General features: G+C 44.1%; 1 protein-coding gene across 10 annotated transcripts in view; it reads left to right on the top strand.

Annotated features, from left to right (window-relative positions):
- The window catches only part of ASAP1 (ArfGAP with SH3 domain, ankyrin repeat and PH domain 1), a 333,908-nt gene that overhangs the window by 250,147 nt on the left and 59,674 nt on the right, over positions 1–24,087 (top strand). For all 10 annotated transcript variants that reach the window (XM_042254098.2, XM_060393356.1, XM_027972896.3 and 7 more), the window contains 6 exons: positions 4,494–4,623; positions 6,015–6,100; positions 14,201–14,276; positions 15,660–15,746; positions 21,889–21,989; positions 23,154–23,223. In XM_042254098.2, coding sequence (XP_042110032.1) covers positions 4,494–4,623; positions 6,015–6,100; positions 14,201–14,276; positions 15,660–15,746; positions 21,889–21,989; positions 23,154–23,223 — 550 coding nt within the window. The remainder of the gene's footprint in view (positions 1–4,493; positions 4,624–6,014; positions 6,101–14,200; positions 14,277–15,659; positions 15,747–21,888; positions 21,990–23,153; positions 23,224–24,087) is intronic.

Genomic DNA, 24,087 nt, shown 5'->3' on the forward strand with positions numbered 1-24,087 from the left:
GCACTCTGTCTATCGGATCTAGTCCCTTAAATCTATTTCTCACTTCCACTGTATAATCATAAGGGATTTGACTTAGGTCATACCTGAATGGTCTAGTGGTTTTCCTTTCTTCAATTTAAGTCTGAATTTGGTAATAAGGAGTTCATGGTCTGAGCCACAGTCAGCTCCTGGTCTTATTTTTGTTGACTGTATAGAGCTTCTCCATCTTTGGCTGCAGAGATAAATATGTATTGTCAGTCTGAAGGTATGCTATGATTGAATTCCCACTCTTTTTTTTTTGTTTGTTTGCTTTATCTTAATGAAGCAATTGCTTCATTTATTCATGTACTTATTTGTACATGAATCTATTGTGAATTCTTATTATCCCAGCAGATGTCCAATACCTATTAATGTTGCTGCTGAGCAAATACATGATGTATATTATTATGGTGATTATATATCAGTTATCATTAAATTCTCTGTCAGTTCCTTTGTCTTCCTAGAGACATCCTTCCAGGGCCCCCTATGTCAGCAGAGGGGCTTCCTTCATAGCTTAGTTGGTAAAGAATTTGCCTGCAATGAAGGAGACATGGGTTCAATTCCTGGATCGGGAAGATCCCCTGGAGAAGAAAATGGCAAGGACTCCAGTATTCTTGCCTGGAGAATCGCATGGGCAGAGGACCGTAGTGGGCTACAGTGCATGGGGTCGCAAGAGTCGGACACAACTGAGTGACTCAAGAGAGAAATCCCAGCAGAGCGGCTCTCACCCTGGGGCTCCCCTTAGTGGTAGGCCTGTTTCCTTGTCGTGGTAAGCCCAGAATTTTGTGAGCACACCACCTCTTCCCTGAGGGCTTCCCTGGTAGCTCAGTTGGTAAAGAATCTGCCTGCAGTGCATCAGACCCTGGTTTGATTCCTGGGTTGGGAAGATCCGCTGGAGAAGGGATAGGCTACCCACTCCAGTATTCTTGGGCTTCCCTTGTGGCTCAGCTGGTGAAGAATCTGCCTGCAATGCAGGAGACTGGGGTTCTACCCCTGGGTTGGGAAGATCCCCTGGAGACAGGAAAGGCTACCCATTCCAGTATTCTGGCCTGGAGAATTCCATAGCCTGTATAGTCCAGGGGATTGCAAAGAGTCAGACACAACTTAGCAGCTTTCACGTTCACGACACCTCCAAGCCCTTCCCAGAGAGCAGCTCTTGAGGAGGTAAGATGTTCAGGTTTTGGCATGTCCAGCAATACCTTCCTTCTGCCATCACACAGAATTGAGAGATGGCCGAACATAAAATTTTAACTTTATAATCATTTTCTCGCAAAATGTTGAAAGCGTTACTCCATTGTTTTTCGATTTCCAGTGTTGCTAGTGAAAAAAAATCAGATGTCTCTGATTCCCATTTCTTTGTGTGTGTGACACGTGGAGGTTTTGGGGGGCGTGCTTGGTTAATTTTCAGTTAGAAAATGTTCAAGTCTTCCCTTTATGAGTGGTCTTGCAGAGCTGCTTCATATGCCGTGGTGTGTGCACTGACCTTCTGTTTGTAGCTTTTTACTCCTTCACGAAAAGTCTGGAAACTTTTCATGTGATTCCTCAGGTTTTTTTTTTTTTTTTTTTTATTATACACCTCATTATACAGTGTTGGACTTCTAGCTTGTCCTTACACTTTTCTCTTTTCTGTCCTATTTATATTTTAGGTTATTTCTTCACCTTTTTTCCCACTGTTTCCATTTATTTTGTGTGTGTGTATTATTTTGGTTATCATGTTTTAAATTTCTAAAAGCTCTTTTTCACAATTAGTTGGGGTTAGGGAAGCTTCTTTTATAGTTTCTTGTTTTGTAGAGGCACTATTTTAGCTCTCTGAGGATTTGGTTACCTTTTATAAATTTTTTTCTGCTTTCTTACTGCTCCTGGTTCCCTATGCCACCCTAGCCCTGCTGTTTGTCTTTTTTGATCTCTCCATTTCATTTTGGGGCCTTTGCTCAATTATCCTTATTGTCCCTGACTGCCCATTCATATCTCAGAGCAAGGCACCCCACGTATTCACTGAAAGGTCATATACATATCAGGGTTTCTCAAGAGAGCTAGAGCTGCCTCTTTAGGTATTAAGTTAGGGGATGTCAAATCAGTTTTTTAATCAGGATTGTTCTACATGTCAGTATCCAGAGGTCTGTCTTCTGGGACCACCCAGCCCCTTGTATCCCCATCTGGTGAGTGTATATTCTGGAAGCTGCAGAAGGCAGGGGACCCTGTCATTTGGGGTGCAGACTTTTCTCTCTTCAGACCTGCTCTTCCAAATCTTTGTTGAATTCTCTCGGTTTTTTTCTTTTTCTTTTTGGTCTCCAATTCCTGTCTTTGGGAGATTATACTTTTTTAATGACTTCCCTGTCATTTTAGTGAGCTTGGTGAAGGAAGAATAAATAAATGCACGTGGTCATCACCATGTTAACCCAGCGTCTGTCATTGCTCAGTTGTGTCCGACTCTTTGTGACCCCAGGGGCTGCAGCACGCCAGGCTCCCCTGTCCTTCACCATCTCCTGGAGTTTGCTCAGACTCATATCCACTAAGTCGGTGATGCCATCCAACCTTCTCATCCTCTGCCACCCCCTTCTCCTTCTGCCTTCATTGTTTCCCAGCACTAGGGTCTCTTCCAGTGAGTCGGGTCTTCACATCAGGTGGCCAAAGTATTGGAGCTTCAGCTTCAGCATCAGTCCTTCCAATGTATATTCAGGGTTATATTTCCTTTAGGATTGACTGGTTTGATCTCCTTGCAGTCTGTCATTACTATTAAGTTTTTCCCTGCTCATGTTCCCTCTCCAGAATCTGTAGCTTCCTGCTTCTCTTCCCACCCACACCAGTGGAGAGAGAGCTGAGGCTTATTCTCCTTCTGGTAAAATCTCTGCCTTCACACCCATTTAACCTGTGAGGTGCGTGATGGAAGAGTTGTTAGGTATGCCAGACACTAGGGTATTACAGTGAATCTCAGCCCAGTTTGTAAGTTTTTCATTGAGTTGATGGCTCGATTTTTCTACTGTGTTTGTGTGTTGGCAAAGATATTGGCTTTCTTAGGGTTTGTTTTCCCATCACTGCAATTTAAAAGAAAACTCAAAGGCTAGGTCAGTCTTTGCTTTCACAACTATAAATGATAGGCTCTCTTTGGTGAGAACTTTAATGTTGCTTGTGAGTGAATGTGGGGAAAAAAAATTTGGTGAGAGATAATACTGGTGAATATTAAGTTTTACTGGTTGAGGTATATAGCATTTTTTTTTTCAACCGTGTGTCCAGTTGAATGAATCCTGCAATGCAGGAGGCCCGGGTTCAATTCCTGGATTGGGAAGATCCCCTAGAGAAGGAAATGGCAACCCACTGCAGTATTTTTGCCTGGAGAATCCCAGGGACAGAGGAACCTGGCAGGCTACAATCCATTGGGTCACAAGAGTCAGACACGACTTAGTCAGTAAACCACCACCAGTTGAATGAAAACTGAAATGAAGCTGTCATTAAGAAAGTCTGAGTTAGAAAGAAAGAAATTAGAAGTCTGCTTTCAGATTAAATGGATTTGTAGAAAAAGAGCTGTGGCCATTGGTATCGATACCAAAATATTATCTGCCATAGCCAAGGATCCCCCTCACATACTCTTGGTTTAATGTGCTTTCTCTGCGCTTATTTCCTTGGCTCCCTCCTGGCCCTCTCCCAACTGAAGAACATTTTCACAGCATTCCAAAGAAGAGATTTGGATTTCTCCTAAATCTTGACTGTGTACAATCCATTGCCAGGTGGTTAAATGACTAAAATATCATTAGAGAGTGAAAAACAACCTATGTTTAGAGAAATATTGAATATTACCTTTGGCTAACTTTTGTGCATGCCTCCAAAGACCCATTATATACTCTTGAAATATCTCTCGAGTCTTATAGTCTATTAATAATCAAGATATGCGTGAGGCCTCCAACCTCCTGATTTCTTTTGTATCATGAAAGTGCTTTACTGCGGAAAAGGTAAACTGTCACAGTGACTTGATGCCAACCAGCATGGAAGAGAACTTAGGTGAATGCTCTCAAGGGTGAGATCAAAGTTAAAACGTAGGCAGTGTCCTCGGTGAAAATCCATACAATGGGTTGACTCTTCTTTGAACTTAAGATTTTCAACTTTTGATAGAAGCCGTCCATTTAAGAGTCCCTGCCTCTTACAGTACTCTTGCCTGGAAAATCCCAGGGACAGAGGAGCCTGGTAGGCTGCAGTCCATGGGGTTGCTAAGAATCGGGCACGACTGAGCGACTTTACTTTCCCTTTTCACTTTCATGCATTGGAGGATGAAATGGCAACCCACTCCAGTATTCTTGCCTGGAGAATCCCAGGAACAGAGGAGCCTAGTGGGCTGCCGTCTCTGGGGTCGCACAGAATCGGACACGACTGAAGCGACTCAGCAGCCTCTTCTAGTAATGAAGAAAGAGTCAAATGGCTGTCCTTAAAGACAAGAGTGTGGTTTTTTGGTTTTTAAATGCTGGCGTCTGCTTCGGTTACAGTACCAAAATTGAGAAGGAGAAAAGGGAGCACGCTAAGCAGCACGGGATGATCCGCACGGAGATCACCGGCGCCGAGATCGCAGAGGAAATGGAGAAGGAGCGGCGCCTCTTCCAGCTCCAGATGTGCGAGGTAAGGACGGCCGGAGCACGCCCTGCGCCTCGGACGGACGCGGTTCCCGCTCGCCTTTCCTGCTGGTCAGCCGTCCTTATGCTTAAACGCGGGCTGTGGTTTGATGATCAGAGGAGGGAACCGTTTCTCAAGGACTCTCTAATCTCCACTTTTCTCCAAGCCTTTTGGGATCCGCCGTCTCACTGTTGTCTCATATTTTGAGCCCGGGTCCTAGGGGGCTCTTTAAGCCAAAACGGGATTCTTTGGTGAGAACTTTAATATCGCTTGTGAGTGAGTGTGGAAAAAAAAAAAAAAAAAAAAAACTGGGAGTGAGAGGTAACACTGGTGAATATTTTTACTAGTACAGGTTGTACAGCATGGTTTTTGTTTTGTTTTGGTTTTAACCCTGTGTCCAGTTTGAATGAAAACTGAAATGAAGTAGTCAAAAAAGTCTGAATTCATGGGGAGAAATGCGATGAAAAGCATGTTACCGTAGCCTTAGAACAGTGGTTCTCAAACTGGGTTCCCACTGAACAGTGGCATTCCGTTACCTAGAGACCAACTCATTCTGATACTAATAGATTTTTTTTTTTTTTGGCAGTTTTCAGAAAATATTAAAGTAGATAGAATTTTCTCAGTTTCAAGAGTTTCTTCCTTAATTTTTTTTTTTTTTTAAATTTCTGTTCTGACCCCCCTCATCAGCCTTCAGCTCCTTCTGGGAGCTTATCTGTTCATGAGCACTTTCACACCATAAACAAGTGAACAAGAAGCAAACAATATCAACAGAAAATCTTGGCCAGTTGTGAAAATCAGAGCCAGTAACGTTTAGCGCATAAATGGCAACCCACTCCTGTGTTCTTGCCTGGAGAATCCCATGGACACAGGAGTCTGGCGGGCCATCATGGTCCATGGGGCCACAGAGAGTCGGACACGACTGAAGCGACTAAGCAAGCAAGTGCATTATTTTTTTTTTTTCTTTCCCTTTTTAGTACCTAAAGTACTTTCCAATTTACCTCTTTGGTCTGAATGTTTGAGTATCTTACAGCATTTTCCTTAAAGAGAATGCCATTTGTCTTTCAGTCCATCTTTCAGGTTTTGTCCACATGAACAGTGAGTTTGAGATCCACTGAACTGGGGTGGGGGGTGGGATAATCCATTATTACGGAATGTTTTGCTGTGTTTGGTTTCCGCTTGTCTAGTAAACTAATCTTAAGCATTTCTAAAATGCTAACACGCTAATCAGTTTGTGCTGCACACTTGTGACTGTCAGATCAGCGTTCCCTAAGTCAGCTCACACTGTCTGACTGCAGCCCAGCCTCCTGCAGACTCACGATTGCTGATCTGGCCCCCAAACCCATGCCAGAGAGCCTTCTCTGTAATGATCGATGTCCAATTCTGTTTTATTTCCACAGTATCTCATTAAAGTCAATGAAATCAAGACCAAAAAAGGCGTGGATCTGCTGCAGAACCTGATAAAGTATTATCATGCACAGTGCAAGTAAGTGGACGATTGCCGCCGTAATCATCAGCCCACGAAAGCCTCCGCTGAACGGTCGCTTTCTTCCTTCTTTCTTCTCTGTCCCTCATTTGGTCCCTGTGCATGGTTGTTACAGCGACCGTCTGTGGCCAAAAGCCGAGAAATGGTTTTGTCTTCCACCTTCCGAGTTTTCTGTGAATCAGTCACTGGAATTAAGGGCAGCTGTCCGGCCTTTCTGATGCCTTCTTACGTTCTGGCATTGGCCTTGACAGCTCGTGGAGCCGCCGTGGCAAATGCGTGGTGGCTGCGTCACTCTGTCACTAAAGAGGCCTTTCTAGTAGCTGCCCTCCCGCACTTAACCTGGCGTCTTACGTGGTACTGGCTCATTTGTACAACATATTCCCATATGGGACTGTTTTTGTTTCATTTTTTTGCATCATCCAAACTAAGGGCTTCCCTAGTGGCTCAGACTGTAAAGTATCTGCCTGCACTGCAGGAGACCCGGGTTTGATCCCTGGGTCAGGAAAATCCCCTGGAAAAGGAAATAGCAACCCACTCCAGTATTCTTGCCTGGAGAATGCCGTGGACGGACGAGCCTGGTGGGCTACAGTCCATGGGGTCGCAAAGAGTCGGACACGACTGAGCGACTTCACTTTTAAATTGAGGGAAGCTGAGAGCTCTGGACGTTGGCAGCGCTTGGTGTTCGTACTTGAGCTCCTGAGTAGCTGCTGCTGCCTTTTGGGGAGGCACGGTTGTCTCCATGGGCCCCGCTGTGGCTTGTGGTGCAGGGCCACCCTTGTATTATGCTTGTGGCACCACGTTGGCTTCATCACATCTGCTTTATTTTCTGGGTTAGCTTTCTTGGGTTTTATGGTAGAATTTCTGTCTGAAAATGTACCGATTACTATTCAAGTCTGTACTAAATCCGTGGAATTTAGAGAGAAATAGTGCATGGACATTCCAAAATGGTCCAGGCAGCTGTCATGCTTATTTATATGTACTCTTGCCTGGAAATCCCATGGACAGAGGAGCATGGTAGGCGGCATACCTATAATGACAGTAGTCTCTAAGCAGTAGTCTCTAATTGGACTAAAAGTCCTTAGTATTATACTAGGTGAGATGCTGACTCTCCAAGAAGTTAAATTTTGTGATTTCCTTTGGTCATCTCTTGCATTCTTTTTTATAATATCATACCTAGGAAATCCTTTGTGTTCAACGGAAACATTCAAGGGAGCCAGCATTAACGTGATGGGAAAAACACCAGGCTTGAGTGGGGCAGATAGGGGATTTCAGATCCAGGCTCTGGTAACCATGTGACCCTTGTCAGGCGTTTCTCTAAACCGCAGTATCCTCCTCTGGCAGGTGGGGTCAGGTGGGGTTAAGGTTCGTAAGTAGACCCACTTCGGATCTTGGGAAGATGCGAGAATTAAGTGAGAAAATGCATATGCCTGCTGCCCTGTGCCTGTTTGCTGCTTGGGTGATTCTAAGTGGAATTAAGAATTATTTTTATTATACAGGATTGTTTCTGTTCAAGAAGATCAAACTTTTAACGATCAACTTGTTATTTACATAAATGCGATTTTACTCTTTTCCTCTTTTCAAAGTAAATTCTACTTTCTATGAAAGTTTCAGATATAAGAATAATACAGTGAAATGGAAACAGTTCCATGTTTATAAGATAATCTGACCTGCAGAAGCCTCGTCCTGAAGACCCAGACTAACCTTTGCCTTCTTATCACAGCAGGGTGCTTATGAAACCTTGAAATGTGTAGTGGTGGTCCCTGATTTTAGTTTAGGGGGAGTCTTTCATCTTTCATCAGTTTTACTTTTCCTCAACACAGATCTTTCTTTGAAACTTGTCCAGAAATCAGTGAATCTCTCTGTCTTCTCAGTCACAATATTTGAGATGCTCCCTGGTGGTCCAGTGGTTAGGCTTTGGTGCTGTCTCTCAATTACAGCAATTGAGCAGCAAGTCTGATTTCACCTGATTTTAGAAATCTCTTTCGGTCTCAAAAATCTGTAAGTCATGTAGAAGGATTTAATGTAAATAAACATGAGTTTTCCAAAAATAAGACGTTATGTAAACTACAGATATATTAGCCTTTGTTGGTAAAGGTGAAAAGGAGAGCATCTTCCCTTGATTCTTGTAGTTTTCTCCTTCCATAAATATTTATCAGTCCCCTAGCAGAAGTCAGGGACTTTGCTAGGTTATAGGGTGCAGCGACGGAAAAAGGCTTCCGCCCTTGGGAGTTCATTGTGCGATGCAGGAAGTAAGTCGAGTCCATCAAGAATCATTACGCGGCTGGGAAGTGACTGATAACACGGAAAATCAGGAGGACAGACTTCTGGCTACAGAGACTGCTGAGGGCTTCTTGAAGGTGGTGGGGGCTGTTGGGACTGTACTTGGAGGAAGGCTGGCATTTGGACACTGGAGCCTGGTAGAAGCGTCTACCCCAGGGCAGAGAAAGATCAGCAGGAGGAAAGCCTACACACTGAACACCTCCCTGTGGGGAGAGTGATTCAAAGCCATCCAGCAGTAGAACTGGGCTATGTGGTAATCCGACCCTGGCCACCCCAGGCTGAGGCTCACAGATGCCATTACAGCGAGAGGCGAGTGGAGCTTTCTTTCCAGGACTCTTCTTCCTCCTTCCTAATTCAATCTCCCCAAACCCTTAATAGATGTAGTATGGACCTGTAATGCATTCTGCTGCTGCTGCTGCTAAGTCGCTTCAGTTGTGTCTGACTCTGTGTGACCCCATAGACGGCCTCCCACCAGGCTCCCCCGTCCCTGGGATTCTCCAGGCAAGAACACTGGAGTGGGTTGCCATTTCCTTCTCCAATGCATGAAACTGAAAAGTGAAAGTGAAGTCGCCCAGTCGAGCCCCCATGGTCTACAGCCCAGCAGGCTCCTCCGTCCATGGGATTTTCCAGACAAGAGTACTGGAGTGGGGTGCCATCGCCTTCTCCGTAAAGCATTCTACTTAGATGTAAAAAGAGAAATTTCATATTCTGAGAACCTGATTCCAGTTCTCAAAATTATTTTTTTTAACATAAAGTCAGGTGGAGCTCCAAAATGAATTTGCTCTGATAATCTCTCATCGTAGTGCTTGTACCTGGCAGGCACACAGCTGCTGCTGTGGAAAAATAAAGGGAGCAGCAAAGAAGAAGTCATGTCACTCATTTCAGCTCGCCCACACCGATTACTCCTCACTTGCCAGCATGAACATTGTCAGTAACATGCTGTTTCCAAGACAAATGTATTGTTCTACTGCTTAGCCACCCATTCTAGCAGTGGCAAGTATCATTATGGTCTGCAGACTCAAGAGCACTTACACACATTACTTTATCATCTTTCATTTTACAGATAATAACAGCTAGAATTTATCAAAAGCAATCAGGAAATTGTAGCTCAGAAAAGATCAGTAACTTGCCCAAAGGCACAGTCGTTCATTTAATAGATGCTCAATTAATATGTGTCAAAACAGACAAAGCACAAGGACCCAAAGGGGAAAAAAATAAAAATGGATTTCGAAGTTAAAAACTTGTGAGTGAAAGGGTACTGTTAAGAAAGTGAGAAGACAGCCCACAGAAGGGGAGAAAATATTTGCAAATTGTTTATCAGATAAGCATCTAGTGTCCAGAATGTATAAAGAACTCTTACAACTCAAGGACAGAGAGCGCAGTTTAAAAATAGACCAAAAATTCAGATATCCAGTTCTCCAGAAAAGATAAACGAATGGCCAGAAAGCCAATGATTAAGTGCTCACTCTCATTAGTCATTTGAGAAGGGCAAATCAGAACCCCAGTGCGATGCCTCACCACACTCAGTGGCCAGGACCATAATCAAAAGCAGCAGGGGCAGAGGGGCGTGGCCACCAATGCAGTGGAGTAAGCCAGGGAGACGGGCTGCAGGACAGCATGTTCCAGAGATGACGTCCAAGCCAGACGTAGAAGGGCAGCCCCACTGAGCCACCAGGAGGGTCATCCGTGCCCAGGGGGGTTTCAGCAGCAAGTAGTCTTGGCTGAGATGCCAAGAGAGGCTGCAGTGCTATTGGAACACCCAGCTAGCTGATTGCAAGAGATGACAGGCTATATTAGCCCAACTCCTTTTAGCCTGGGTTAGTTTTCATACTGGTTCAGATTACTGAGAGAGGAAGAGTTGAGACACACAAGATTGACTTCTCAGCTTCCAGTATGGCACTGTTAGCTTGTGATGTGTTCAGTTAGACAGTTAGACACAAGTTCAGCCCAGGTGTAAGAAGTAGGGTGCAGGGACTTCCCTAGTGGTCCAGTGGCTAAGGCTCCACACTCCCAATGCAGGGGGCCTGGGGTTCAATCCCTGGTCAGGGAACTAGATCCCACATGCTGCAACTAAGACCTGGCACAATAAAATAAATAAAAATAAATATTTTTTTAAAAAGTGGGTACAAACTCTATCATGTGATTTAAGGAACTCAGAGTAGATCTGAAAAAGATTTTATATGTATAACTGAATTACTTTGCTGTATGCACGGAAGTAGCAACATTGCAAATCAACTGTACTTCAATTTTCTTTAAAAAATTGTTACTTTAAGTGAAAGAAGCCAGATGCAAAAGATTACTTATGATGTGATTCCATTTAAGTGAAATGTCCAGACAAGGCAAGTCCTTTGAGGCAGAAAGCATATTGTTGTTTGTTAGGGGAAAGAGGAAGATAGAAATTCAGGGTCACTGTTCACAGGTACAGTGTCCTTTTTGGAGTGATGGAAATGTTCTGGAATTAGGTAGTGGTTGCACAGTGGTAACTGTACGCTTTAAAATGATGTATCATTTTATGTTACATGAATTTTATCTTACTTTTTTAAATGGGGAAAAAAAAAAAACCCAGAAACAAAGATTCTTGAAACTTAACAGTTGGAAGATGGCAGAACCAACTCTTGAACCTAGGTCTCTCACTCAGAGTGCATGCTTTCAGTATGCAGAAATTCTGATTTGTAAGCCTGGGATTGGAATTGGACGTCTGTATTTTTAAGAGTCTCCATGTGCGAGTCCAGTCTACCACTCTGCACCTCTCTTTGATCTGAACTGTCAAGATGTATTTGCAGTTAATTAGCACTTACACTGCCCCTGTGCTTTCAAGTTTCTTAAATACCACAGGACACACACAGAATATATCTGGGAGAAAATGTCCCCATTACCTAGACAGCTGGGAATCAATACCTGACTTAAGCCAAACCTGAAGCTTGGATCTCAGGCTTTCCTAAGGGACTGGTGGTTGGATTGTGAGAGGGTGCTTTTTAAAAATTTTTGCTTTATAGTTTGTCTTATAGAACCGAACTCTCTGCTATTCCAGGGAGTCGTAACTGATGAAAATAATGCTCTGTGAATCTTTCCGCTTTTGGCCAAGCAATACCAAGCAGTACATGTGATAAAGGGGTATCAGGGAGACCTTCTGCTCTCTCTTTCTTTTAAATTAAAAGGAAGAACACAATATATTCCTTCCCTGTCACTGCTTAGAGTGACTTAAGACAGAAACGAAGTACATGGCGACTCTCAGGATCAAGAAGGTTCCAAGTTGTTCTAAGGAGGATGTGTCTTGCCTGATGGGTGGGTGATGGTGTTGGGCACTCCTGTGCTTGCTCCCAGCCTCTGGAGGTGTGTCTTAGCTCCTCAGTGTAAATGCAGGGGTCATTCCGCCCATCAGTTGGCAGCTTACCTTTTTCTTGCACCCAGTATCTTTAAAATGTGGTCATATTGCTTTCAAGCTACTTATTTTAAAAAATGAACCAGTTCTGCTGTGTCCCTAAGTTCAGAAAAATGAAGAAGCCCGTTTTGCTGGCCTGTGGCCATCAGGCATTGAGCTGTTTCTCTGTACCTGGCAGTTTATCTTGGTGCTCATGAGAACTCTCCAAGGTCCATGCCATTCTGTTCGTTTCCTGTAAAAGGACATCAAGGTGCAGGGCTCCAGAGATTATGCTGTTATTCAGTGGGAGAGTGAAGATTTGGGCCCAGATCAGCCTTGTGCTTTAATTACGTATGCTCCAGAGATGGGAAAACGGATACTCAGATCCAGACTCCACTTAAGGACTCAATAACCCTAGACAACCCACTTGACCTCTCTGAGCCTATTTCTTTATCTGTCTTACAGGTTAATGATAATAATTGCCTATTTTGTTAGATTGTAGAGAGACCTTTAAAAGGGGATATTTCATGAATTATGCATAATGATGAGTGACTGGCACTGAGTACTCAATTACACATTAGCTGTCATTATTATTATTATTACATCATCACCTATTTTCCAAATTATTTCACTAACTTACGGAGAAGTTGGCCAAGGGACAAGTGGGATGTCACTCAGCAATTTCCGCTTCTGTAGGGAAAGCATCCAAGTCCAGGTTGAGTGATGGGTCATCAGAGCTGACACTGGTCTTTCCCTCTCCAGCCAGCAGAATGCTTTCACCGGTAGTGGCTCATCCGATGCCCCTTGAAGTTCAAAAAGCGTCCACAGGTGGAGCTAAGCATGCTCGTGGTCAGCCAAGGGCAGTAACCCACCCCAGGTTATTATACATACAGTGAGGTTTGGAGCCAAAATACGATACGCTTTTTACTCCTAAGGCCAGGCTTTTCCACTGAAAGGGAACCAGGTCAGAGAGAGGGAAGAAGGGCACAGGGAGGCGGGGCCTTGGTGGAGGTTGCAGCTCTGAGCCCCAGCCGGCAGGCGGCAGCGTGGAGCGTGGATAGGTGGGGTGCTCAGGGGGCTCTGCTGACCACAGTGCTGGCCCCTGGGTGTCACTAGGACTGTTGGGGGCTGCGTTGTTCCCCTGCAGCCTCTGCCCCCTGCCCCCGGCAACCCCGCTACCCCCCATCCCGACCCCCACTTCCCACCAAAACCCAGAAGTTGGCCCTAAAGTAATCATCTGAGAGGGACTCAGCTCAGCCTCATCCTCCTAGGCTAAGTGTTGATTCTTTGATTTTATTTTGCCTGAGTAATATATGATCTTAAGAAAATATTTAAAAAATGGAGCTAATGGGAAAAAAAATGGGGCGGGGGGAAGGGGACTCGTAATCTCCTTACTCAGCAATTTACTGGATTTACGTATGTGACTTGTTTGGTTTACAAACGTTGGATGGTACTGTAGATTAAAATCGTCCCTCCTTAACGTCAATTTTTCCTAGTCTGTGTCACATTCAGAAGAATTTAACTGTAGGCAGAGAAACTGCCTGGGTCTTTCTTCAGCCTTTTGACTGGTAGGGATTATCCCTCCTTCCAGCCTGCTTTCACCGTTGGTAAAGAACTTCACGTTTTTATCAATACCATCTCAAACTGAAACCATCCCTCTTTCTCCATAAAAATGTATGTTTTATAACATTGCTTGCAGGCTGTTCAATTCTCAGTTTGCTTCTTCTTCACCTGGAGCAGCACTGTCCAGTAGAACTTTCTGAAGTGATGGAAATTTTTTTTAATTTATTTTTAATTGAAAGATAATTGCTTTATGATATTGTGTTGGTTCCTGCCATACTGAAGTGATGGAAGTGTTGAAATTCTTTCCTGTCTCACCTGGTATCCACCAGCCACACGTGATGACTGAGCACCTGAAACGTGGCTGGTGCGTCTTCATGAACTGAAAGCTTTCCAAATTCATTGGTACCACTGATTCGACAGCCTTTATTTCAAATATGTTGGGACACAGAGATCTTGGGAAACAGAAAGAACCCTTGCTGTCCTCTGCCCTTTATTGCTCTCCTTAATGTCCAGTTCAGCTTCATTTACTCCACTGGTTTATGTATCTGTCTCTTTTGAATTCAAATTTGGCACAACCATGAAGAAATGTACTTCGTGTAAATCAGAGTGTTGGGACTATAGCTGTTGCTTGCGAATCCATGTGACACCTGCTAGCATATGTCAAATGGTGCCTATAATTTGGGCTCCCCTCATAGCTCAGCCAGTAAAGAATCTGCCTTCCTATAATTTGTCGGTACATCTTTATAAAATACTGAAGTTAGTTTTGTAAGTGTTTTGTATAGATATATGGATAGAGAGTAAATGTGTACCTATGGAAATTTCAGATTTTTCAGGTAACTATGGTTCATATTGTTTTTTTAAAACCGCTGGTAAATCTCTGTTGTTTTCCATTGTAGTTTCTTTCAAGATGGTTTGAAAACAGCTGATAAATTGAAACAGTACATTGAAAAACTGGCTGCTGATTTGTATAATGTAAGTTCTTTACAAAATGCATGCACTTTGACTTGGTTTTGTGGATAAATAACAGTAAATTTGTAATCTGTATTCTAAGAGTGCTAAAGAAAAGAAGACAGGGTGATGTGTCAGCATAAACCTAAGGCCGATAAACTTTTTTTTCCCCTCCAGTTTAACTCGGAGACATCATCCCTGGTCAGATATTCCAGAGTATGTTTCTGGGACATAGGAAGAGCAGGGTAGGGCAGGGAGCAGGTGGATGGCCATTGGTTCTGAATGACTGTCATCACATGAGTGCCCTTTCATCAGCAGTTGCAGAAAGACAAAAAGAAATTTTTATCCTGGAAGGGAAGCAGCTAAGTGACTGTCTCTGAATGAGCAGATATTTATGATTTTTTTTTGCTTGCTTGCTTGTTTTATATTCCTTCTCCTTTCTTTCCCCCTACTGTCTGTGTTTTGCCTTTATAATAAGAAAATCAAGAGAAAAACTTTTTTGAGCAAGAAACTAAATGCCTATGTAGAAATCTCAAATTCGTTCTTCATGAACCAGTTGGCAATGAATAATATTAAAAGTATATACAGGGACCTAATGTACAGCTCATGGAACTCTACTCAGTGTTATGCGGCAGCCTGGATGGGAGGGCAGTTTGGGGGAGAATGGGTACTTGCATACATATGGCTGAGTCCCTTTGCTGTTCACCTGAGATTACCGCAGCATTGTTAATCGGCTATACCCCAGTACAAAATAAAAAGTTGAAAGTTTGGGGGTGGAAATGAACATTCACTTTCAAATTTAAAAAAGAAAGTATGTATTTAGGAGTGTAACTGCATGTACTCAAAGTTTTAGCATTACAAATGATACTCTGATAGAACTTCAAAAATACACAGCTGTGAATTTTTTCTGATTTTTCTTGAATAAGCTAACATGGCTCAGGTTGCAGTTAAATTCCAAGTAATTAGGAAAAGCAGCACCAGTCCCTTGCCCTCGTGTAAACTTTGTAAACTTTCGTCTTTGCATTAGCTCTGGGATTCCTGTCATTCTGAGGGTTGTCTTCTGGCCATTCGATCACATCATGGTATTTCCGCTACCACCCTTTGAAAAACTCAAATGACTCAGTGTTACTTCTTACCTTTGTTTAAAATAGTCCTTCTGAGTTAATTGTCTAGCCTAGACGTACTATGTAATAAGAAAGCATGTTGCATTATTCACTAATTTCCAACCTCACTGGTAGTTTAAGAAGATGAGAAAATCGTGCCTGTCAAAAATGAGACCATGCGAAGGACTTTAATAAGGAAATCAACTGTATAATTGTTTGATGAGTGGTATTTATTTGGATAAATTAAGCTCTGCTCGTAAATGTATGAGAGATGAGTGATAGAAGAAACATTTTTCTCTCATAGATCAAACAGACCCAGGATGAAGAAAAGAAACAGCTGACCGCACTCCGAGACCTAATAAAGTCCTCCCTCCAACTCGATCAGAAAGAAGTAGGTGGTCTCTATGTTTCCAGCAGGGCTCACCTTCTGAGTGGGGCCTCGCATCCCGACCTGCAGAACAAGCGTAGAGAGGGCTTCCTGCAAGGGTGGTCGTGGTGTTGGTGGGGACAGATGAGACCCAAGATACAGCTGTCATCTAAAACGCAGTAGAAACAGCCTCTGAGTTCCCATTCCCTCCTTGTAAAAGAACAAAAAATGATGTGCCCAGTTCCATGACCAGATTTGCCATCCTGGCTCTAAGAGGTGTGCTTCAGAAGAGCATCCCCCCACGCTTTGAAGAGTAAGCATTGATGAGCACACCCCCATTCCTCTTAGGTCATCCCGGTCTTTCCAGGCAGCTGAGAGGAGCCTGTCTCATTCTACCAGAAAAATAGAGAACTTATTTTGATGCAGAGCATATAGAGCTTTTGTCCCAACAGTTAGAAAAATTAATGTGAGGTTGTCCTTGCGGGCTGAAACGGCCTGTATGGTGAATGGTTAAGTGTTAAATGAATGCAGTACACATCCCTAATGACTAGTCTCATCTGTTCGTTTGGTCAAGCATTTAATGAATACTTACCGTGCACCAACAACTGTTCTAGGCACTGAACTTGGGTCCCTTCCGTCAAGGAGCTCATTGCCTAGTAGGAAATAGTCAGCCGTGTGAACCAGCGATCAGACCTACAGCAGTATGGAAGCTGTAAGAGATTGGGAGGGGCCATGCCAGAAAAGAGAAGCCAGAAAGACTCAGGCAGAGTCCACAGCCCACCTACTGCCTGGGGCAGGGTGGGTGGAGGAGTGAGACATGCTGCTTCTGAGGCAAAAACCCAGACGTGGTTGTGGAGGACCTGGGGTGCAGCTAAAGGGAAGGGACTTCACGTGAAGGCACATGGGGTGGTGCGCACCGTTCATTACATGGGAGAAGGTAGTGCTTACGTTATGCAATGACGATGGATTCAGTTTAAGTGCAGTACTTAATCAAAATCACACAAAATACAGCACTTTTTTATAGTGCCAGTTCCTCCCTGTATTATCTCACAATTGCAAGCTGATTTTTTTTTTTTTTTTTTAATTTTTGGCTGCACCGTGCATCATGTGGGAATCTTAGTTCCCCAACCAAGGATTGGACCCACCCTTCCTGCAGAGAAAGGCAGTTTTAACCACTGGACCTCTGGGGGAAGTGTCCCCCCTGCTTTTTTTTAAAATGTTGCAAACTAACCCTCTGTAAATTCCTAAAGTTTCCGAAAGGGGTTCAATGAGTCCAAAACAGGAACAAAGCAAACCCCCTCAAGCATGTACCAGCACCATTAATCTTAAAGCAACCTTGAAGGTTCCCTTGACTGAATGACTGTCCCCCTCTACCCTCCTTGCCTCCTCAAATCCAGTTTTTATATAAATCCTGGGTGTTCATGCAGTGAGTGGAGCCTGAAGCCCTGCTCTGAGCACCTGCTGATCCCTGGAAGGAGGCCTCAAGGGCCTGGGAGGTGCGTGAGCTTGCACCCAGCTCACCCAGTCTCTGCAGCGTCTGCACCTGTGCTCTGAGGCTTCAGATCACGCTTATTGCTGGCCCTGGGAGAAGCTGTCTCCTGTAGCTTCTTACTTCTTACTTCTCAGTGTAAGAGCCCTAGAAATACCCAACTGGAGGGGTAAGAGCTAGGTCTCTGTCTGGGGGGAAAACAACACGGGTTTTAACTGGCAGTTGTAACTTAAGCACTTCCTGCCTTTGTTTTGTCACACGGGTCTACCTCTTTCCTGTGCGTGGAAGCTTTCTTGGGAGAAAAAAGAAAAAAAGATTATCACAGCCCCTTTTTGTTTTGCATGAAGACTATCCTGCTCACACTTGTTAAACAGCATAGTTGCATCTAAGCCTCTCATGCGCATGAGGGAATCCACATGATTTGTTTTAATTCCACTCCAAATTAATAAATAAGTTTTCATTAACACCACGTCCAGAGTATTTTACAAATAAAGTTGACTTTTCACAACATGCCTGTCCCATTCTCATGGTGTTTATCATCTCTTGTCACAATGTATCTTTAGAAGGTAATGATTTTTAATGACTTAGTAAAAGGCTGTCCACTAGAGAGTTCTTGCACTCCAGTTGGGAAGAGTGTAAAGTAATCTAAAATAAGGACTTGAGAAATTAAAGTCACCCCTCAAATCATTCAGCCGCCTCACCCCCACCAGCTTCAACCTGACTCCATTAAAGGAAGCTTCAAGAATTTGAACTCTAAATAGGATCTTTGGATTTTTGGTAGATTCATTTTTTTCCTTGTCACAATTCTTTATTGACTTTTGGCAAATGTTTCAGGAAATTAGTTATCTTAGGTTTTTATAATAGCCTAACTTTGTAAAAGGACTGTTTGCCTTAATACTATTTTCAGGGTTGAAAATATTTTATTTTTAATGATGCTATCCATAAATCGTTCCCCAAACTCCACCTTCTTTTTTTGAGTCTGTCTCAGTAACCCATCTTAGTTTGCAAACTATATGTATTTTGCTCATCTCTCCTTTCACAGTATCTGGTACGTTGCCTGGCACCCCAGAACAACTCAGTAAATATTTAGTGAGATGAAACGAACTCCTCTGCCCACTCCATTCATACCTTACATTAGAAATTTGAAGCTTCTATAAATAGAGGTTTAGTTATAAATTGGATGCCAGAAACAGTTATAAGCCATTAAGTCAATGAGGGTGTAATTGCTTGCAGTTTTAGAGGATGTGAGATTCTGCTCCTTTGTAATGCATCTTATATGTTAATAAGGTTTTCTAATAAGAAAGTAAGCTAATTTGTACTGCTAATAGAGAATAGGAAATTGAACTTAAAAAATACCACCATAGTTTCTCATTCTGTAGTTTACATCTCTTGACTCACATCGTGGCATTTCTCCGAGGTTTTCTTCTTAAGTGTAAGTCTAGTTTTAAATTGCTTGCCTGAATGAGTTTCTCATTTGCATCTCCCCTTCCTCGGTACATATTGGTTCCTGTTCTACTGTTAGAGGATTAACAGTCTATTTCATCCCTTCAGTTGTGCTTTGTTTAGTTATTGTGTGTGTGAGAGTCACTCAGTTGTGTCCGATTCTTTGCGCCCCCGTGAACTGCAGCCTGCCAGGCTCCTGTGTCCATGAATTCTTCAGCTAGAATACTGGAGTGGGTGGCCTTTCCTTTTTCCTGATTGTTTCGTTATTAAGTGTTAACAATTCTCCAAGATTTACTTTCTCGAAAAATAGAATCCTTTTTTTTGTTTATCTGGAGTGCCATGCTGAACCATCATTTCTCAATATCATCATCATTTGTGTGACTTTCTTAGGTCATAAAACTCATTAGGAGTTAGTTTAGGATTGTTGATGCTACTTCTGACTCATCACTTCCTTCCTGCTTGGTTTAATGAAACAGACTTCTGGGGTCAAAGCCTAGGCTTCAGCCACTTTATTAACCTTTAAAACTATGTTTGTCTGATATAAAGCAAAGTGAAAGTGAAGTCACTTAGTCATGTCCGACTCTTTGCAACCCCATGGACTGTAGCCTACCAGGTTCTTCGGTCCATGGGATTTTCCAGGCAAGCAAGGAATATTCAATCTGCTTGTTATTCAGAATTTAAAGTTAATTTAGGCTAGTAAAAATATATGTAAGGAATGTCTTAGTAGTAAGTTTATAGAATATAATAGTTTTCATCCATTGTCACCATCTGAATCCTTATTTTTTAAAAAAGATAAGTACTTTTACTTTTTTATACTTGGACCTCTATCTTAAATGTTAGCAGGCCAGTTAAGGTGAAAGATGAATAGTTTTAAAGCATTTAGACAGACTAGGAATTATGTGAGCAGATAAAGAGAAGTTCATTGAAAAGGGGTCCAAGGAAGATAGTTATTCTTTTAATAAGAATCTATATCAAGGAGATTTTAGAGTTTGTTTTTAATGTTGTGGGGAGGTATAGATGTGGCAAAGGTACCTGTTAAGTAATTTTCCGTAGTTAAGTGATTTCCCTGGGATTTCACTGGGTTAAGGCAGGAACTCTGTGGGTTTCATTTATCCCAGCCTGTTATTTTTGTCTCATGGCTCAAGTCTCTACCACCTGATCTGATTTTCTGTCCTCATATTTCTTGACTAATATTGTGGACACGCTGCTGCCTCCTTGAAAAAAATCCCAGGTGTCCCCACCCTTGTATTGGGGTGTCCCTGGAGGTACTGGAGGAGGCAGACTCCTGCCTGTTTGGTATGAGATCGGTCCCTCAGTCACAGCGCCTGAGTCCAAGGCTGTAGACCCCGGTTAAAAGTAAACCTGGAGGGGAATTTTTCAGCATTCCTAAGCTCCCCCCTTCCTTGGATGATTAAAACTATCCAATGATATATTTCAGCTGGAGGGAACCTGTCCAGTTAAAGAAATGACTCAGATTAAGAAAACAAGCAGGGACTTCCCTGGTGGCCCAGTGGTTAAGACTCTGAGCTCCCAATGGAGGGGGCACAGGTTCGATCCCTGGTTGGGGAACTAAACTCCACAAGCTGCATGTCCAATAAATAAATAAAACAGACAAAAAAAGAAACCAAGCAGAGTTGGTAACCTCTTTAGTGTGAGTCACCGAGCCCGGTACAGCGTGCAGTCAGCTCTCAGTTACCCATACTAGTGAGCAGGACAGCGGGGGCCAAGGGTGAGCGTCCAATTCCAGGACAGGTTGTGTCCCAGCCAGCGTCCTCAGCACGTTTGCAGCACCCGGTTTTTAGGGAGCATCCAGGACATGCTTTTGAACAGTGAGCTCATGGTGTGTGCGGTAGCCCTACGATTTCCCTGCAGCTGTTACTGACATTCACCAAGCACTCACCCAGCACACGCTGTTGGTCCAGGGGATCTTGAAGGCCAGGGAGAGGCCGTCCTGGCCTGGGAGGCAGGCCGTGGGCGATGATCAGTAAATGTGCCTCAGCCTCTTTACCATCATGCTTCAGGGGTTGCTTCTGAGCTGTTTGTTTTTATTTTTATTAAATTCTCTTCACTTCACATAAATTGTAGGAAAACAAAGGGTCTTCCTACCATTTGTTGTTTTCTTTAGACTTTGTAAGTAAAGAACTGGGTTTTTTTTACACATAAACATGGTGAGGTTTGTCAGCCCTTTAATTTTGGTGAAGCGTGTACTTCCTCTTCCATTCAGCTTTCTTTTCCCTCTGTTCTCAAATGACCTGAAATGAAACTTGATAAAGATGTTTTCTTATCCTATCACCCAAAGTTTATGATGACTCAGAAGTGTGAGTGAGAGAGAGATACCTGATGTTAATTATCCTTACAGTGATGTTTTCTCTGTGTGTTGTAAAAAGTGCTTAGCCTATCAACAATAAGACTATCAATGAAATTAACTGTATTTTCACATGTTCTGCCTTTTTTTCCCTCTTGCTTTTGCCCTTCCTGATCGAAGTCTAGGAGAGTAAGTCAATGCGTTTTGTCAGACCGTATTGTCTGTGTCTAACGCCCCGGGTTCTTGTTCTACAGTTCAGCGTCGTCAGTTCTTTTTTACATTTCCACAGTGCAGTCTTTAGAAACGAGGGGAAAGCATTCGTGGATGTTACATCGAGTTTGTCTGCATCTGTGTTGTCCTGTCACTATGTCGTACACTTTTCCCTGCCACCGAGTCATCTTTTTAAATGCAAAGCATGGGTATAGGTGTATTTTTACAGAGTACTCATTAGTTGCAAAACAAGAGTTTTATTGCAGTTCTTCATCCCTCACTGAGAAGAGGTACTTTTTGTTGGGGGTATTTTAGCAGAAAAGGTGAGGGACAGGCAGCGTGCCCGGAGGAGGAACTCTCGGGGTGCATGAGCTTTGCTGGGTGCCCACCTCACTTCCCCTAGCCCTCTCTGCGCTCACCTCTGCTGCCAGCGTAGACTAGTTTGAGTCCTAGAATAGCTTGCCGCTGCACTGTCTCTGAAGTAGAGCTGGCTTCCAGACTAGAAATAGGAGACCCGGACCCCAACCCTCAGCTCAGGCTTGTCTGGCAATTGCTTACCTGCCCAGTTTCCTCCGCTAGTATATGATCAAGGACCCAGCAGCTCTCAAAAGTCCACAGATCTCTTAGCTCCAGACCAACAGGCCAAGGCTCCATGGCAGACTAGAGTCAAGGAGTGAATTGTCTCGGCGTGAGCCTTATCCATGGCATCTCCTTTCTAGGATTCCCAGAGCCGGCAAGGAGGCTACAGCATGCACCAGCTGCAGGGCAACAAGGAGTATGGCAGCGAGAAGAAGGGCTACCTGCTGAAGAAGAGTGACGGGTACGTCCGCAGCCAGCCCGGGGTCCCCTGTGTGCTCAGCATCCTTCCAGGGGCCAGTAGCCTAGGGACCTGCCCCAGCTGCTCAGGCAGGGAGACGCACTTACAGTCTCGCGTGCACCAGCTTCGAACGGTGCTTCCCTCGGGCAAGGCTGGGAGTTAACCTGCTGTCTGTAGAAGCACTGGCCTGTGTCCACAGATGGCACCTGTGACTTGTCATGTGTGGTTTGAGGAAGGCAGGGACTGTCCCCACACGTTCAGCAGATACTTTCTGGGAGTCCTACGTGCCACGCACTGTTGTAGACGCTGGGGATATAACTCTGAACCAAAGAAAGTCCTTTTCGTTATAGAGCTTACGTGCTCACCAGGGAGGCAGACAATCAAGAAGGAAATGCATTTATACATATATGTATAGAAAATGAAGAATGCCGTTTCATAGGTCTGAAAGTTTAACTTTTCTAGATGATACCCAAAGCATCTTAAAACAGCTTGCTTTTTCAACCCACAGTATGCTTCAAAAGTCTACGTAGGTGGCCCATATTGTAGCTGTGTTATTCTTTGTAAATGCCTGCATGGTACCCTGTAGTACGAATGTAACAGGAATCATTTACGTATTCTCCTGCTCTCAGATTTCTGTTGTTGTCTCCTGTTTTCACTGTCAACAACAGTGCTGTGGGCTTCCCTGGCGGCGGAGTGGTTAGGACTCCGCTTCCACCGCAGGGGACACAGGTTCAGTCCCTGCTGAGGGAAGTTCCACGTGCCGTGAAGTGTGGCCAGAGGCGGAAGAAGCCCAGTGCTTTGGTGCCTCCTTGTGTGCCTACTAGTCTGCATTCCCCTCCCCCTGGGGTAATAAACGGCAGCCCAGACCCTGGCTTGTGTGGGGTCTGCTTGCAGGTTTTTGTGATGGTGGTCAAGCATGACACCGTGCAGCTGCTGGTCAAGCATGACACCGTGCAGCTGCTGGTCAAGCATGACACCGTGCAGCTGCTGGTCAAGCATGACACCGTGCAGCTGCTGGTCAAGCATGACACCGTGCAGCTGCTGGTCAAGCATGACACCGTGCAGCTGCTGGTCAAGCATGACACCGTGCAGCTGCTGGTCAAGCATGACACCGTGCAGCTGCGTGAAGCAGGCACTGTATCAGGTTGTGTCTGGCTCCATCCTTAGGATCCGGAAAGTGTGGCAGAGAAGGAAGTGCTCCGTCAAGAACGGGATCCTGACCATCTCCCACGCCACAGTAAGTGTATCCGCTCGTTCACCACCGTGTCCATGATGCCTCTGGCCACATGGCCCGGAAAGCAAGTGCATGATGTAACCAGCCTGGAAATCTCCCCCCGTGTGTTTAACGTGTGGGATTCAGTCCGAGGGTTTAGGAGATTCCTTCACAAAAGAAGTCTGTCCCTCTTTGTCCTGCCTGGTTCTCCTGTTTCACCAGAACTTTGCCTTCTGCTCCCTCGAAACCGAATCAAGCGCTCCTTTACTTTTTTCATCTCATCTCTGGGAAAATATTGTTGGCTGTTCTGAAGTTTTAACACATCTAGATGCTACCCAAATTATCTCAACAGCTGGCTCTTTCTTTAGAAATCTGTGTAACTTCACACATATGTGGAAAACCTGAAGTTTTCTGGATCCCAGGTTCACCATTTGCCTGGAGAAAAGCATTTAACTGCCAGAGGTGCTGGTGACGACTGAATGAGGGACCATGCTGGGTGGGGGCCACAGTTAACAGCAGTTGGTATTTGTGTCACCAACTAGTACCAAACAGCAGTTGCTGTTTGTGCTGCCTCCTCCTCGGACATCCCTGTAGGTGCTGAAATCTATTGACAGGCAGCCTGCCCTGCTACACACACTGGAAATTGTGAGTCCACCTCAGCTGCCCCCAGAGCAGACCAGGGCAAGTGGGTCCTCTCCACCTAACCTCTGGCCACCTCCCACTGGTTTCTGTTAACCTGGTCCCTACTTTTCATTGGCTTCAAGCCACACTTTACCGCCAGTTACATCGCTTTGTAATCACATAACCTGCCCCCACAGAATGATCTCGGTGGCCAGTTTTAGCTGGCTTCTCCAGACTTTGCAAACACCTCTGATTCCTTAGAAACAG

The sequence above is a fragment of the Ovis aries genome, chromosome 9 (genome assembly GCF_016772045.2).
Source record: "Ovis aries strain OAR_USU_Benz2616 breed Rambouillet chromosome 9, ARS-UI_Ramb_v3.0, whole genome shotgun sequence".
Taxonomy (NCBI): domain Eukaryota; kingdom Metazoa; phylum Chordata; class Mammalia; order Artiodactyla; family Bovidae; genus Ovis; species Ovis aries.